The sequence below is a fragment of the Xyrauchen texanus genome, chromosome 35, assembly GCF_025860055.1.
Source record: "Xyrauchen texanus isolate HMW12.3.18 chromosome 35, RBS_HiC_50CHRs, whole genome shotgun sequence".
Taxonomy (NCBI): Eukaryota; Metazoa; Chordata; class Actinopteri; order Cypriniformes; family Catostomidae; genus Xyrauchen; species Xyrauchen texanus.
Genome location: NC_068310.1, coordinates 21056693 through 21072469, shown reverse-complemented (window position 1 = coordinate 21072469; position 15777 = coordinate 21056693). Strand labels below are relative to the sequence as shown.

The window sequence follows — 15777 nt, the reverse complement described above, 5'->3', positions numbered from 1 at the left end:
GGGGACATACTCAACTGAGGATTCTAAGTTCACGATTCATGGCTCTGGCAAATTCTATGTCTAGACCTCCACCTCATTCATAAACCCAAACATGAGCTCTGTTCCAAAGTGAGCTACCTTGCCAACTGTAATCTACAAAGGCAGCCGCTTTCTAAATGCTGACGTATAGTTTTGTTTTCTGCATGACAATACGTTTCGCATAGTGCAAGTGATGCAAATCAAGCAGACTGTGAGCCTGGTTTTGCTAAACTGTGTCGTTGGTGCATGTGCCTGACGCTGACTGTGCTAATATAAAAAAGCAGTCATAGAAGCATCCATATGAGCTTACGTTTAAAATAGTATACTTTGGAAGTATAAGTGTTCAATCATGCATGAGGCAGAACAGCATGCGGAAAAATCAAGTACCCTAGTCTTAAATGAATATTCCATGTTCAATAAAAGTTGAGCTCAATCAACAGCATTTGTGGCATAATGTTGATTACCACAAAACAAGTTGGACTCAATCTTTAAAAACAATTAAAATAAAAGAAAGAGCAAAAATCGAGGCACTTACAATGGAAGTGAATGGGGATAATTTTGGAGGGTTTGAAGGCAGAAATATGAACCTTATATTTTTATAAAAGCACTTACATTGATTTTGTATTATTTGAGCTTTAAAGTTGTTTAAATGGTAATTTTTTATGTTGTATTAGGGTTAAATGTATTCACATCGTAATGGCAGTGAAGTAGTAAAGATTAGAACGCGATTGCATTTAGTTAAAGTCTTGATGCTATACTTTAAAACTGTGAGCATTTTAACTTTTAGGAGTTGGCCCATTTCACTTCCACTGTAAGTGCCTCACTGTAACCCTTATTTTCCATTTTTAAAAAGGTAGAAAAGAGCAATTTATTATACATTTTGAATAATTTTTATTTCGCCATTCTGGACGTTTGCAAGGATACAAATGATGCTACCTTATAATTTGTCCAAAAGAATGTATCTTTAAAAGGCAGCATTATGCCTTCTTATGCCAGCTGCCTTGCACTTGGTTTGATGCCTTAAAATGCTGTCAATTCACTAGGTTTTTGGAACAAAGCTATAGTGAGCTTGATAAAGCCCATCCCACCCCTCAGTAGAGCCCATTGTGGACATTCACCTCTCTTTACTGTCAGCATTCTCATCACACTGGTGGGAGTGGTATACTCATTCAGCCAATCCAGCTTGATGAGCACTCCAGTTTAAAAGCCAAATGGCAGCCTGGGAGACAAATTGCCATCATAGTACAAGGACATCAGTGCAGCACTGGGTTGTAAAGACAGACTACAGACAGAAACAGCCAGCTCGCCAAGGCTCGAGTATTGATCTTGTGTGTATAATCTCCCGGCTGGATCCATAAGCTGCTTCTATGTAGCGAATATCCGCAAAGCTACAGGGAGCCTGGAAACGAGAACGCCACTCAAAGGCCTGATTGATTCAGCTGCTAAACTCTTCTCTTCATCCAACCTGCCCTGCATGCAATACAAATGTCTCTCTCCTTCTATATCACACTGCTCACTCTTCTCCTTCTTCCTTCCTTCCTTCCTTCCTTCCTCAAGCATACTCAATCTCTCAAACAAGAATTCAGTGTATCCTTCACTACATGCATTTTTTTGTTTGTTGCCCAGGCATCCTAATCAATTCACACTAAGCCTGCTATATAAATGTTGATGGACAAGCGTGAGAGGGGGAATAGAGGAGCTACGAGTTAGCTTTCAATATTATTTCCCCTTATCCAGCGACAAACGTGTGTGGCTGACTCTCTCTAGACACAAAAGCAATTATTGTCTCTTTTCAGTTCTCCCTCTCTTTCCTTTTCTCCATTGATCATTCTCTCTCTCTCTCTCTGCAGTTTTTAATATCCACTCCAAGGGTGGGCAGTTTTACATATTGTGTGTCACTAGAGAAAAATAAAAGGATTCAACATTTAGCAGAGCTTAATCCAGCACAGGCATTGTCTATTTAAGCCACCCGAATCAAATCTAATTGCAATAAGTCTGCAGCGACTGACCGCAAACAACGCAGTACTATATGCCACACATGCATATATGAACAACATGCATCTACATGTGGGCATACACACACACACAAATAACAAAAGATCAATACATTAACAATGCTGGTTACAGGAAATTACAGGAGCCTATTATCCTGCATAGGATATTGAAAGGTTGGTCATATAGAGAATGTAATGCAAATTCGTAAACCTTGGAAACATAAAAAAACAAACAGTATCTACCGATGTATAATTACAATCTAGTGGTGTTCAGCTGCCTCCATGAAAATAACAAAAAGGAGCTTTACAAACAGAATGACATCACATCTTTTCTTTTTTCCTCACTAATGCTGACAACATCGAGCAACATGCCTCAGACATGTCTGATTCAATTCAGTCTTTTCTAAAGGAGAGCAGCAGTACTCTCCACAACAGAGCAGGGGAGGGTCTGCAGGGTTATTACAGAAAAAGAGCTTCGGTTGGAGCAACTGTGTTTTCAAGGACCTTCAGCAGATAATGCCTCAACCCAATTCCACTGGGGCAACGGCTGGAGTAGGAAGGGAGAACCATCACCGCATTCTCCACCTTCCCCCTCTAAGCAAACAGATCTCCACTGAGCAGAGGTGTAGGGTTGGGGGGAGGAGAATGGAAATTACACATTGGCTGTAATTTTCAACATCTTCACATTAAATAACTAAACATCAGTGGTGCACAACTGCTTGACCTTTATGTTGCTGCTAAATAAATGAAAGACATGGCATGGATGATTTAGGACTATGGTGCTCGCTCACATATGCAAGAAAAAAACAGCAGCTGCACTACGCAGCCATGCCTTGCCCTCCGCTGGAGTGTTGACATTTCCCCCCAGTCTCATGTACAACCAATTTCTAAACAGCAGGTGAAAGAGAGGCCATGTTTACAGCACAGGAAAAGGTTATTGCTCTGGTCGAGGCTCAATCTTAGCACCTATAATAAAGACCTAATGTGGATCGTTTTACTTTTTCTGACACTCAAAGTAAAAGAAAAATGAAGCAACAAAAATTGGAGATTACAGTCTCATGTGTGCTTTGGAAAGTGTGAAAAAGAACTTTCATATCTCATCAAATCTATTTCTTTTGCATTTTCATCAAGGAGCTGTTAATTCATTTAATCAAGCCTGGCAGCAAATAAAAATGCATTTCTACTTAATAAGGGCTGAGGTGGCCTGTTTGTACTACACTTCATTTTCAGAAATGAAAACAAAATATTGCCAAATGCATACCAAGTATCTATTGACATAGTAGCATGCTTATTTTATGATGACAACTATTTAATAAAACTGACATCACTTTTCAAGTTTCAAGTTCATTTTTAGGTCAAGCTACAACCTCCAGCTAAAACAAAGACTATTTTTATTGTGACATACTTGGTTAAGGATGCTCAACAGCAATGCCAAAAGAAATGGACCAAAAATGTAGCTTTTAAACATAGCTTTTAGGAATGTTGCAGGTTCAATTCAAGTTGAGGTCAACTGACAGCATTTGTGGCATTAAGTTGATCACAAAATTTTTTTTAACCCTTCATTTAGTTAAAATCATGGTTACAGGCACTTACAATGGAAGTGAACGCAGCCATCCATAAACATTAAAATACAGACCTTTTCAAACGTTTATTCACAAGATGTAAACATTGTGTAAAAATAATTTTTAATGTCATAGAATTGGTTTAAGTAGGGCTGCAACTAATAATAATTTTTTATATATTTTGAATCGACTAATGATTATTAGAACAATTATTCAACTATTTGTGCAATTATTGCAGCAATTAATCATTAGCTCTTAACTGACTATTCAGCTCGTGTACTGAGTTAAAAGGTTGTATTAAACGTAAGTTGTATTGAACAACAGAGGATAAAATCATCCTTTAAAAATACATCTAAATTACATTCACTTAAAAGTTTAATTCAGTAAAAAAAAAAAAAAAGAAACATACATAATAAAGGTAATTCACACAAAACAATTACTTGAATACACCTCTTTTATGATGAACATGATATCAATGACTGATTTCAAAGTCATTTCTATATTTTTTTCAGGGGCTTAAAGTAAAAAACGTCATGTTGTGCAACCTTCTGGAGGCTTAAAAAAAAATGAAGTCTCAAAAGATGTAATTCTTAATAAAAATTATGTTGTCATGAGTTGTGCTAAATTATCTTTTATTATTATTTCTTTAAAAATGCAGTGAAATGCATATGATTAATATTTTAAAAACTTTTGTCCACCAAATAAAAGTCATGTGGTGTAACCAACATGTAAATAGAAATGTTGTTATTTGAGAAAAATCATAAAACAGAGAAAAACTCTTTAAACCCACAAGCCACTGTAGATTTAAAAACAAATCATTTTCCCATATCATTAAATATAAATGTTTTGAAATTTGTATAAAAACGCTCATGTTGTTCAGGTCATTTGTAACCATGAAAAAATGTCTTGATATTCTTGACTTAAAAATTCATGATACTGTAAAAATTATTAGAATTTTTATTTTTATTTTTTATTAATGATTAACTTGTGTACACCTTCATGTATTCAAAGTGCAAGGAAATTATTTAATCCTTTTACTTGATGGTTACACCACATTATATTTTCAAAGTCATTAAATAAACAAACTCAAAGATTAGATGTCTACAAACATGACACATGTTTAAACCAGATTTTTAAAATTGTTCACATTTTTATCACCTCGGACAACCTTATTTGCCAGTGACCTAAGTGTTTTTGTCTTGTATAATGGGGCGAAGACTACCCTCTACCTTTTTGTTAACTTCGATCCATCTTTATCTAACAAAAAAAACTTTATTTTTAATAAAGCTGTTTAATACCAATTTTCTTTACAATAACAAACACACAGTGTCACATATATTACCATTTGATATGTCCGAGCCATCACGTTACAATCTAGCTGCAGCTAGTGAGCCCGTGGGGATGCTCCAGAATGTGCCAGGACACATCAGCCAGGACACAGTTTCAGTCTCTCCCACTTAGATCAGGTCAATTCTCATAGAAGCGGTGGTGACCGCACAGAGAAATGTCACAACAAGAGTTTTTTGTATAATTCCCTCATAATTTGCAAAGGTATTTGGAAATTTTGGAGTGCTTATGGACTATGAGCTGTGTTTTCTCCCTCTCCACAATCAGGCACGAGGTATCATTATTTTTATATGATTACGTTACGTAAAATGAGATCAAACAACTATTTGGCAACAAAAATGTATTGTCAATGTTTTAATGACTAAACATTTCAGCTCTAGTCTATAGATATCCTCAATATTATAACTTTGTTGTCATGACGTCATAACTCTCGAAATACCTGTAATTTATGACACTAATATCATGTTGATATGTATAATGTTGTGGTTATACTTTTGAAACAATGCATATTTTAATGTTCATGAAATGGCCCCATTCAATTTCATTGTAATTGCCTTGATTTTCTTTTTTAAACGAGGGAACAGTTGAAAACCTTTTGTGGTAATCAATGTTATGCCACATATGTGGTTGATTGAGCTTAACTTCCTTTATAAAAGAAGGTTAACTGAAACTTACCGCCAGGTCTGTAAACAATTTCATCCTCCGTAATAAAAGAAGTGATCTCGCCGGTATCTGTTCGCTCATAGCGCGACTTCTTCTTGGGCAACTTTTTTTTGCTTTTCTTTGTGGCCTCCTCAGCGGTGCCGGCCCCAGGCGTCTCGTTGTCGTCATCCTCACTGTGTTCACTCTCTGCATAGTTCTTACCCCCGCCCTCCAGCGTGCAACTTCGCCGGGGCCGTGAGCTTTCACTCTCGCGCGTTTTGTCCCTCTTCTCTCGGTCTCTGTCCCGATCCCGGTCACGCTCTCTCTCTTTATCCTTCTCTTTGTCGGCAGTCATGATACGCCACGTGCCTTCTTCTGTCCTCTCACGGCTGGGCCTCCGTGAAAGGTAGACTGTGAGCCTGGGCTTCAGTCTTCTGAATTTACCAATCAAATCCAGGGAAAATTTGGCCACACCAACAACCCCAGTGTTTCAGAAGAGCTGATGGGAGAGAAAGGAAACAAAGAAATGTTTAGAGATGTTATCACAATAAGTTCTAAAACGTCATGTCATCGTAGAAAGATGCTCTTGATGTCCTGCGCAAGTTTAGAAATTTATAGCAAAATATAGATTTGGCAAGTCGTATAGGCCATCTATTTTTTGCATGACACAAGTAAATTTCCCAACTGTTGTTTACAGACAGATTGTTTAACTTTTAATTAACTATATTACAATTGCAGTGCATCAGAACATACAGTTAACTGTGCTTTTAAACAGCTTGGAAAAGTCCAGAAAATGACGTGAAGTCTTTAGGCAATTAGCTTCTGATAAGATTGTTGAAGTCAATTGGAGGTATACCTGTGGATGTATTCTAAGGCCTAACTTCAAATTCAGTGCCTCTTTGCTTGACATCATGGGAAAATAAAAAGAAATCAGCCAAGACCTTAGAAAGCAATTTCCAAATGACTGAAGGTACCATGTTCATCTAAACCAGAGATGCCCAAACTAGGGCCCGCGGGCCAAAGTTGGCCCATGGTAACCTTTGATTTGGCCCACCATACCGTCCGGGGAGAGGGGGGGAGATGGGGGGAGAGGGGTGATACCTTCGACACAGATCGTCATTTCTAATTTGACATAACATTTTTGTTTGTTTTATTGTTGAACTACAACAGAGTAAACTGAAATTAAATGTTTAAATTAAATGTAAATGAATTAGATTTTTTTCCTGTAAATGCGCAATTCAAGGTGCAGCACCGCGTGCTTTGCGACACTTGATGTCAATTAACGTCAACAAATTAAACACAATAATGGAGAAATCAAGGCAGTGGCACACAGACAAGAGAAATTTTAAAAAAGTTTGGCAAGATGAGTTTTTATTCACGGAGGTCAAATCAAAGGCAGTATGTCTAGTTTGCAAACAGTCTGTTGCTGTTTTAAAAGAGTACAATATCCGTCGTCATTATGAAACAAAACATTCTGCAGCTTTCTCAAAGTACAGCGGCGAGGTGCGAAAACAGAAGGCTAACGAGCTGCTTGATGAACTTCGATATGAACAGAGCACGCTGCTACGTCCCTCATCAGCACAAGAAAGCAGCACACGGGCCAGCTATCAGATTTCCGCTCTAATTGCTAAAAGTGGAAGAGCCTTCGCTACTGGAGAGTTCATCAAGGAATGTCTTGCTGTGGCTGCAGAAGCAGTTTGTCCTTCTCAGGTACGAATGTTCTTACAAATTAGCCTGTCAAGAAATACTGTTACCCGACGCATAGAGGACATGGCTCAAGACATCGGCGAGCAAATCAAGACAAAGGCAAGTGCATTCTCTGCCTATTCAATAGCCTGCGACAAGAGCACCGACATATCCGATTCCGCACAGCTGTTGGTATTTTTGCGTGGAGTAAATGAAACTTTTGATGTGACACAAGAGCTGGCTGGCATTGAGACCCTTTCTGGTACTACTAAAGGAGAAGATCTCTTTTTTGCTGTTGAGAGAGTGTTGGAAAAAAATGAATTAAAGTGGGAGAAGATGGCCGGCATTACAACTGACGGAGCGCCGGCAATGGTAGGGAGGAAATCTGGCCTTGCTACATTTGTGTCTCAGAAAGTCAGGGAATGTGGAGGAAAAGTTGTTAGGTACCACTGCATTTTACATCAAGAACAACTATGTGCTAAATCTGTCGGGCTTGTGGATGTGATGCGTGACGTCGTCAAAATTGTCAACAATATACGCTCCAAGGCGCTTTCTCACCGACAGTTCAAGACACTGATGGATGAGATGGATGCGCAATATGGTGATGTGTTGTACCATCAGGAGGTCAGATGGCTCAGCCGTGGAAAAGTTCTCAGGAGATTTTTTGATCTGCGTGATGAGATCAGAGTTTTTCAGGAAAGCAAGGATGGTAATATTCAAGTGCCCACTGATAAGAAATGGCTCTCTGACCTGGCTTTCCTTGTGGATGTAACTGAGATGCTCAATATTTTGAATGTTCAGCTCCAGGGAAAGGACCAGATTATCACCCAGCTTTTTGATCACGTCAGAGCCTTCAAATAAAAACTGCTGCTGCTCAGAAGACATCTCTCAGCAGGTAACAGTAACATTTACAGTTATAATATTCAGGATATTTTGTGCAATTTTAATTATATTATTTTTAATTATATTTAGAATTATATGCGGAGTTTACATTTATATTCAGTCATGTCAGCATTTGTATTTTTGTTGTACATCAAGCTGATAAAATTTGCTAGTTTCTTAAATTGTCATGAAATAATAATTTCCTTCTTTTTTCAGTTATTTATTCTATTTTTTCTCCCTCTGTTTTACATGCCTGTCCCAGTATCACACTGTTCTTTCTGTTTCTCATCCCACATGCAGGAAATTTAGCCCATTTTCCCTGTCTTGGAGAGGTAGGCATGGTGAACGAAAAGGTCCACGAGTATGATGCTGTTCTCAGCAACCTTATCCACGAGTTTGACAGTCGCTTTGAGGACTTCAGACACAACACTGCTGACTTTGAGTTGTTTGCTCAACCCTTCACCATCAGTGTGGATGCAGTCAGAGATGATCTTCAGATGGAACTAATTGAGCTTCAGTGTGATTCAGAACTGAAACACAAGTTCACATCCCTTCCCATGACAGACTTCTACAAATGTGTCCCAGCAAACAGGTACCCAAAGATGTGTAAGCAGGCACAAGTGATGCTGTCTCTGTTTGGCAGTACCTACCTCTGCGAGCAGACTTTCAGTCTGATGAACTTGAACAAGAGTAAACTCAGAAGCAAAATAACTGACTCCCACCTACATAATATCTTGTCTTTGTCTGCAAGTCAGCTACAGCCCAATCTTGAAAAACATCTGAAAAATAAGGACCAGCTTCATATCTCTCATTAGGTCACTGACATTGCAACCACATGGTTTTTATTATTGCTTGTGTATTTGGCATTGAACTGTATTGTACATTGAACACTTGGGGATTGTTGGTTTTATTGTAATAAGTTCATTAAAATGCAAAACTTTACAAATAAAACTGCATTAGTTAATCAGATTAAAGTTGTTTTATATTTATTTTAAATATTATGAAATAAATAAACCCATAGCAACTTTACTGTTATACAGTTTGATTTATGATGCAAAATTTACTTTTGGCCCACGGCCCTCAATCAAGTTTGATTTTTGGCCCTTCATAGAAAAAAGTTTGGGCACCCCTGATCTAAACAAATAATAGTAGGCAAGTATAAACACCATGGGACCACATAGCCATCACACCACTCAGGACGGAGACACATTCGGTCTCCTAGAGATGAATGTAATTTGGTGAAATAATTGCAAATCAATCCTAGAACAACAGCAAAGGACCTTAAGAAGTATCTATATCCACAGTACAATGAGTCCTATATAAACATAACCTGAAAGACTGCTAAGCAAGGAAGAAGCCACTGCTCCAAAACCACCATAAAAAAGCCAGACTACAGTCTGCATGTACATATGGGGACAAAGATTTTATTTTTTGGTGAAATATCCTCTGGTCTGTTGAGACAAAAATTTTACTGTTTGGCCATACTGACCATCGTTATGTTTGGAGGAAAAAGGGGGGTTTGCAAGCCAAAGAACACCATCCCAACAGTGAAGCTTGGGGGTGGCAGCATCATGTTTTGGGGGTGTATTACTGCAGGAAGGACTGGTGCACTTCACAAAAAAGAGAGGACATCATGAAGAAGGAAAATTATGTGGATATATTGAAGCAACATCTCAAGACATCAGACAAGTTAAAGCTTGGTCGCAAATGGGTCTTCCAAATGGAAAATGACCAAGCATACCTCCCAAATTTGTGACAAAATGACCTAAGGACAACAAAGTCAAGGTATTGGAGTGACTGTCACAAAGCCCTGACCTCAATTCGATAGAAACTTTGTGGGCAGAACTGAAAAATTGTGTGCGAGCCAGGAGGCCTACAAACCTGACTTGGTTACACCAGTTCTGTCAGGAGAAATGGGCCAAAATTCCAGCAACTTATTGTGAGAAGCTTGTGGAAGGTTACCCAAAACATTTTACTCAAGTTAAACTATTTAAAAAGGCAACCAAATACTAACAAAGTGAATGTAAACTTCTGACCCACTTGGAATGTTGAAAGAAATAAAAGCGGAAATAAATCACTCTCTCTACTATTATTCTGGCATTTCACATTCTTAAAATAGTGATACTAACTGACCCAAGACAGGGAATGATTTCTACGATTAATTGTCAGGAATTGTGAATTTCTTTTTACATATATTTAGCTAAGGTGTATGTACATTTCTGACTTCAACTGTACATGTAATCGGTTTAATCAATCACAGTCGGTAAGCAGCACTGTGACACCACGCACCAAAAGGAACATCAATGTTTGTGAGAGCAGGGTGGCTGATACAATGCTGATATATCACAATTAAATATCGTAAATAAACACTGAATCGCTAAAACAAATAATAATAAACTCTTATTTAACACTATATTTACTCAATTTCACACAAAACTAAAAAATATTGTATTTTAAAATGGTAGACATCGGTTTCTTCGGATTTCTGTTTGGTCATAAAAAAACATTTATTTGCACACAGTAGTCCAGCAACCATGGATGGCATGTCCACATTAGCAATTGCATTTACTAAAAAAAATAAAAATCAAACCAATTGTACATACAGTTATAGTGAATAAGACTTATATTACACGTGAAGCGCTTTTACCTTGATTAAGTGTGAATAAGAGGAACTTTTGATCCTGAAATTTTTATTCTGGCTGATAGAATACACGCTTCAGAGGAAGATATTAGATGAGCGCTCAATGGGAAGAAAACGCTGGGTTTTCGTGAGGTTCGTCAATGACATCTTTTTAAAAGAGAAATCTGCATATTTGCCGATGGTATATAATAGAAGTTATATTGATAGTTGCCTTTTATCATTAGAAAAGTTACACGGAACGGTTAAGAGGCTAATAGAATACGTGCTTTAGAGGCAAATAAATGAGAGTTGTGTCAGGTTGGGTTATTACATCGGTTTAAACAAAATATGCTCATACTTGCGGACTGTATACAATATTAGTTTTATTGATATTTGTCTTTCTTATTAGACAAGACAGTTAAAAGTTCCAGGGAACTGTTGAGGAGAGAGGGAGAATGAAACAGACGAGCACTTTAACATTATGAGCTCAAATGCGCCTGATATGTGCTCTGATATGCGGACCATTTAAATGAGACTGTGTTGCACACCGGCCTATTACTGAAGTAACATGGCATGTAACAACAAAACGAACCTTGACTGGTTGTTTACAAGTCTAAGACACTTCACGTGCAAGCAGGCAATTTTCGGTGACTTCAAGAAAAAAAAAGAAGAAAAAAGACCATACGGGAAAGTTTATCGGCCGATGCCGATAATGAAAAAAAGTCATCCAGTTTATCAGCCTCGACGATATATCTGTCGACCACTACTCAGGAGAGCTCTGAGCACAGATATATAAAAAAGTGCAAACTTCAAGCTGCATGCTTCATTACCCTGCTCATTTCTGCCTGGCGATGAAAAGCGCCACTATGCGTCTCCACACAGAGACCTAAAGAGGATTCCCCACTGCATTATCAAATAGGCTCAGCTGCACTTTCACAGGGTAGTAAGCTTATATAGACCCTCACGCAACTATCAAGGATTTCTTTGCCTCTCCTGAACAATACAAGGCTGCACCTGTAAAGAACACGTAATGAATTAGAATGGAATAAGACCAGGTGCTCCCTTCAGGGCACAGTGTTTGTCGGTTGTGTATGTGTGTCAGGCTAACTACTGCCTAGCCAAAGGCAGCCCTACCTCAGCTATCATCCGTGGAAATCAGTACAGACAGGGATGGAGAAGAAAACCTGGCAACAAACTCAGACAGAAAACAGCTTTGGATCAAATAGTGTTTTCACAACGCTCTCAAATGCTGACTGCTACTTCCCTCTTTTAGGTCAACATTCATGAAAAGAAAAATCAATCTTCTGTTGGCCAAAAACTGAACAGCAAAAAAAAAAAAAAAAAGACTCTAATATGAGAGCATGAAATGACTGTGTAATGACGAAAGGCTCTGCACTTGACAGGTTTTGCTCTGCATCGCACTCTTCAGATAAACTGGAAAGCAAAGATTACAGCCTCTGGTGAAGCTAACGCTGACAATTGGTGAAAAAGCTACGGTGAGTGAATTTGGAAATGTGGGGAGCCTGCGGGAAGAGAGAACAGCAGGACAGAATTGGGCTGTTTGTCAGTGTGAGAGGTGTTTTTAGAGCAGGTATAAAAATGAAGAGAAATGGCTTATGACAGGCACACTGGTGGAGTTGACAAGCAGCCCCGTCAATGGCAGCCTGTCATCTTGTGAGTAGACGCCAACTGACAGGGCAGCTGTGTGTGTGTGCCAGCCTGAACACACACACACACACACATTTATACAACCAAAGATATGAGCAGTATCCTGTTGCCACAGTAGTATCGCAATATACTGGTTCCCCTTTAAATTCGGTATTGTGGCACTGCCAATGTTGTCTCTTGCGTGATAAATTGCTTGCGTTTTTCAACATGCTTGAGTCACTCCGGCTAAAAGCATCTTCTAAATAATTACATGCTAATGTCAAAGCAGACTATACTCAAGCCTTCAAAATAATTTTTCAAACTGGGATATTTCAAATATGGTAGCACCGAAACAACCGCTGTATGAAAACAACCATGTATGATAACTAATATTACTTCTGGCAAACATTGACTAATGCAAGAAATAAATGAAAACCATAGCCTATAAGTACTTCATTTTTTTTTTGTGTGGTTCTTCTGTGCATACAATCAAACAAGTTTGAAGTATAACAAATTAGCCCTCATAGTTGACCTTAATTAAACTTAACGTAATACCACATGTTGTATGACACTGAGTGCAAAAGTCTGTTTTCATAAGTACATTTTTTTTTATAAGTTATTTAAAAAATTCTCAAAATGATTTAAATGGAAAATGTTAACCCAAAAATGAAAATTCTCTCTCATCTTTTACTCAACCTCATGCCATCCCAGATGTGTCAGGCTTTTTTTTTTATTATTTTTTTTATCTCAGCTCGAGGTGTAGGTCCATATAATGCAAGTGAATGGTGATTAGAACTTTGAAGTTCCAAAAAGCAAAAAGGCAGCATAAAAGTAATCCATACAACTCCAGTGGATAAATCTTCAGAAGAGATATGATAGGTGTAGGTGAGAAACAGATACATTTTTAAAGGCCTTTTTTACTATAAATATCCACTTTCACTTCCACATTGTTGTTCTTTTTTGTTTTTGTGGCAATTCACATTCTTTGTGCATTTTGCAACCTACTGGTAAAAGGTGGAGATTTAAAGGAAAAAAGGACTTAAATATTGATCTGTTCATCAACCAAACCTATTATATCATTTCTGAAGACACAAATTTAACCACTTGAGTCATATGGATTACTTTTATGCAGCCATTTTTATACTTTTTGGAGCTTCAAAGTTCTGGTCACCATGCTCTTGCAATGTATGAACCTAAAGAGCAGAGATACTCTTAAAACAATATTTGTGTTCTTTAGAATAAAGACAGACATACACATCTGGGATGGCTTGAGTTTTATTAAATGATGAGAGAATTTTCAATTTTGGGTGAACTATTCCTTTAACGATAACTTAGAAAATTGAAAGACAGACCTACCATGAGCTCAAATGTTATTAAATCAGTGGTATTTGTTCCTGTTAGAAGCCATCAGTCTGCATTTATATTTCAACTTCACTTTTGACAAATCGTGTTTCATAGTGCAATTCCTAAGGAATAACTATACTACCCATGATCACTAAAGAGAAATATCAACCAATAAGAGGATTCCACCAAAGCATGCAGAAAACAGCTCAGCAACGACCACCAACTTCCATGATGCGAATGATAAAATGAAGTGTGTCTTCACACTCAAATGTACTTTTACATTAGTATATAGACTGAATGTTTTGCTATAAACTGTATTGCTATACTTCTATACTATTTGCAATGCTTCATGAAATTGTAGTTCATTCCTTCATTTAAGACATTAAGTACACAGTCCTGTAACCTGTGTCTGATTTTCAAATACTTTTTTGCTTTAAGTAAATGTTTTCCCCTTGGAGCTGGTTGGTTTGATTCATGGCTTTGAATTCTTTAATAAAGAATTTTATGAAATTCATATAGAAATAATGTATTGGAAAAAAAATCTAACAGGACCAAGACGTTTAAAAAATAAATAAATAAAATGGCAGGCACTGTTGCGCTCTATTGTAAATTGATTAAGGTCTCATAGCAACCCTAATGCATATTAGCAAGACAAGGGTCCCACTGCCGTATGCCAAGGGATAAGATCAGCGTTCCACACCTTCTCAAGTCACCTGTAAAGAGTCTTCTCTTTCTTATTTATACAAACAGGAGCCTAACCAGCCATTGATAAGCAGCAAGCAAACAGCTTCACGTCTGTGACTGAAGGGAGGTTCATAGTCCTGGCTAGCAACAATGCAGCAGTTCATGTGGCATCTGAATGGTGACCAGGACCAATTAAGCAGTGGCGAGTACTCCCCTCAACAGTACCCACAGATTAATAATGCGCTGTGGGGCAGGTGAGGCTTGAAGCCATTACACATCTATCACCAGAGCAGGACCTTTTGAAAGATACCAGCCGTCTTAATGGGGAAAAAAAAAACAAACAAAAAAAAAAACAAATCAGCCATGTGTGAAAGCCGGTGGAAAAGAAAAAAAAAAAAAAAAAAAACAGAAAAAGCTTTAGGTGTCTCAGCCAACAGCACCTATTTTACCATTTCCATTACTGCAATAAAGTCTAGGGGTGTGAGCCAGGAGGTTTTAAATAAAAATACATTTCTCCTTCTGCACAGCAGATAAATTAGACGTTCTCACCCCTACAACCAAACAGTTGCTCTCCCAGTATTAACACATCACCTCACAATGGGCACGCAGCAGGGCTCTATTACAAAACACACTCCTTTTTCAGCATTACTCTTTCATGCTGCATGTTTTATTCATCCTAAATCACACTCCTATAATGCCAATAGGCTGTCGCATTCATCTCTGTGATTTGAGGCAAAAGCCAATGAAGGGGTATGTTATTTTGCAAGAACGCAAAACTGCCAGGTGCTTCATTTCTGAATAAAGATAGTTTCAAAAGAGAGAGAGAGAGAGAAGTCCATAAAAACATAGGAAAGTGGAACACTGCACCGTAAGTGACATGATGATAGACTTTTTTGGAGATCCCAGATGCAGCAAATTAGTTTTCAATCAGGGCATTACGAAACGGCAGAAATCTGACTGGTGAGCATTACCAACAATTTTGTAAAAGGGACAGGAAAAAAAAGATGTGAAATATGTCTTACGTGATTATATTTTCTGCAAGTGAGATTAGCCTCAGAACATATCAAACAAAACATTATCTTCAATATGAGAAACTCAAATCGATCAGACAAACGTCTCATTCAAATCTTATCCAACATTTGCTCCGAAAACATCTTTGCTGAAATCAATCTATTTTGTCACAGTGCTAAAGCAAAAAGCTCAAATAAATAAACAAACATCTGAAGCAGAGGTCCGACACAACAGAAAAAACACTTAAAGTAATCAAACAGAGATTTCTGCTACTGCTGCTTTGAAATTATGGTGTCGCTAGTGGTCGACCGATATCACAGAGGCTGATGGTATTTTTAAG

At 37.9% G+C, this 15777-nt stretch overlaps 1 protein-coding gene across 1 annotated transcript in view; it reads right to left on the bottom strand.

Moving 5' to 3' along the window:
* Window positions 1–15777, bottom strand: part of LOC127628837 (arginine-glutamic acid dipeptide repeats protein-like) — a 231245-nt gene that overhangs the window by 141337 nt on the left and 74131 nt on the right. Inside the window, 1 exon segment of the mRNA XM_052105758.1 lies at window positions 5597–6062. Within this exon segment, the coding sequence (XP_051961718.1) occupies window positions 5597–5918 (322 nt within the window). The 5' untranslated portion in view covers window positions 5919–6062.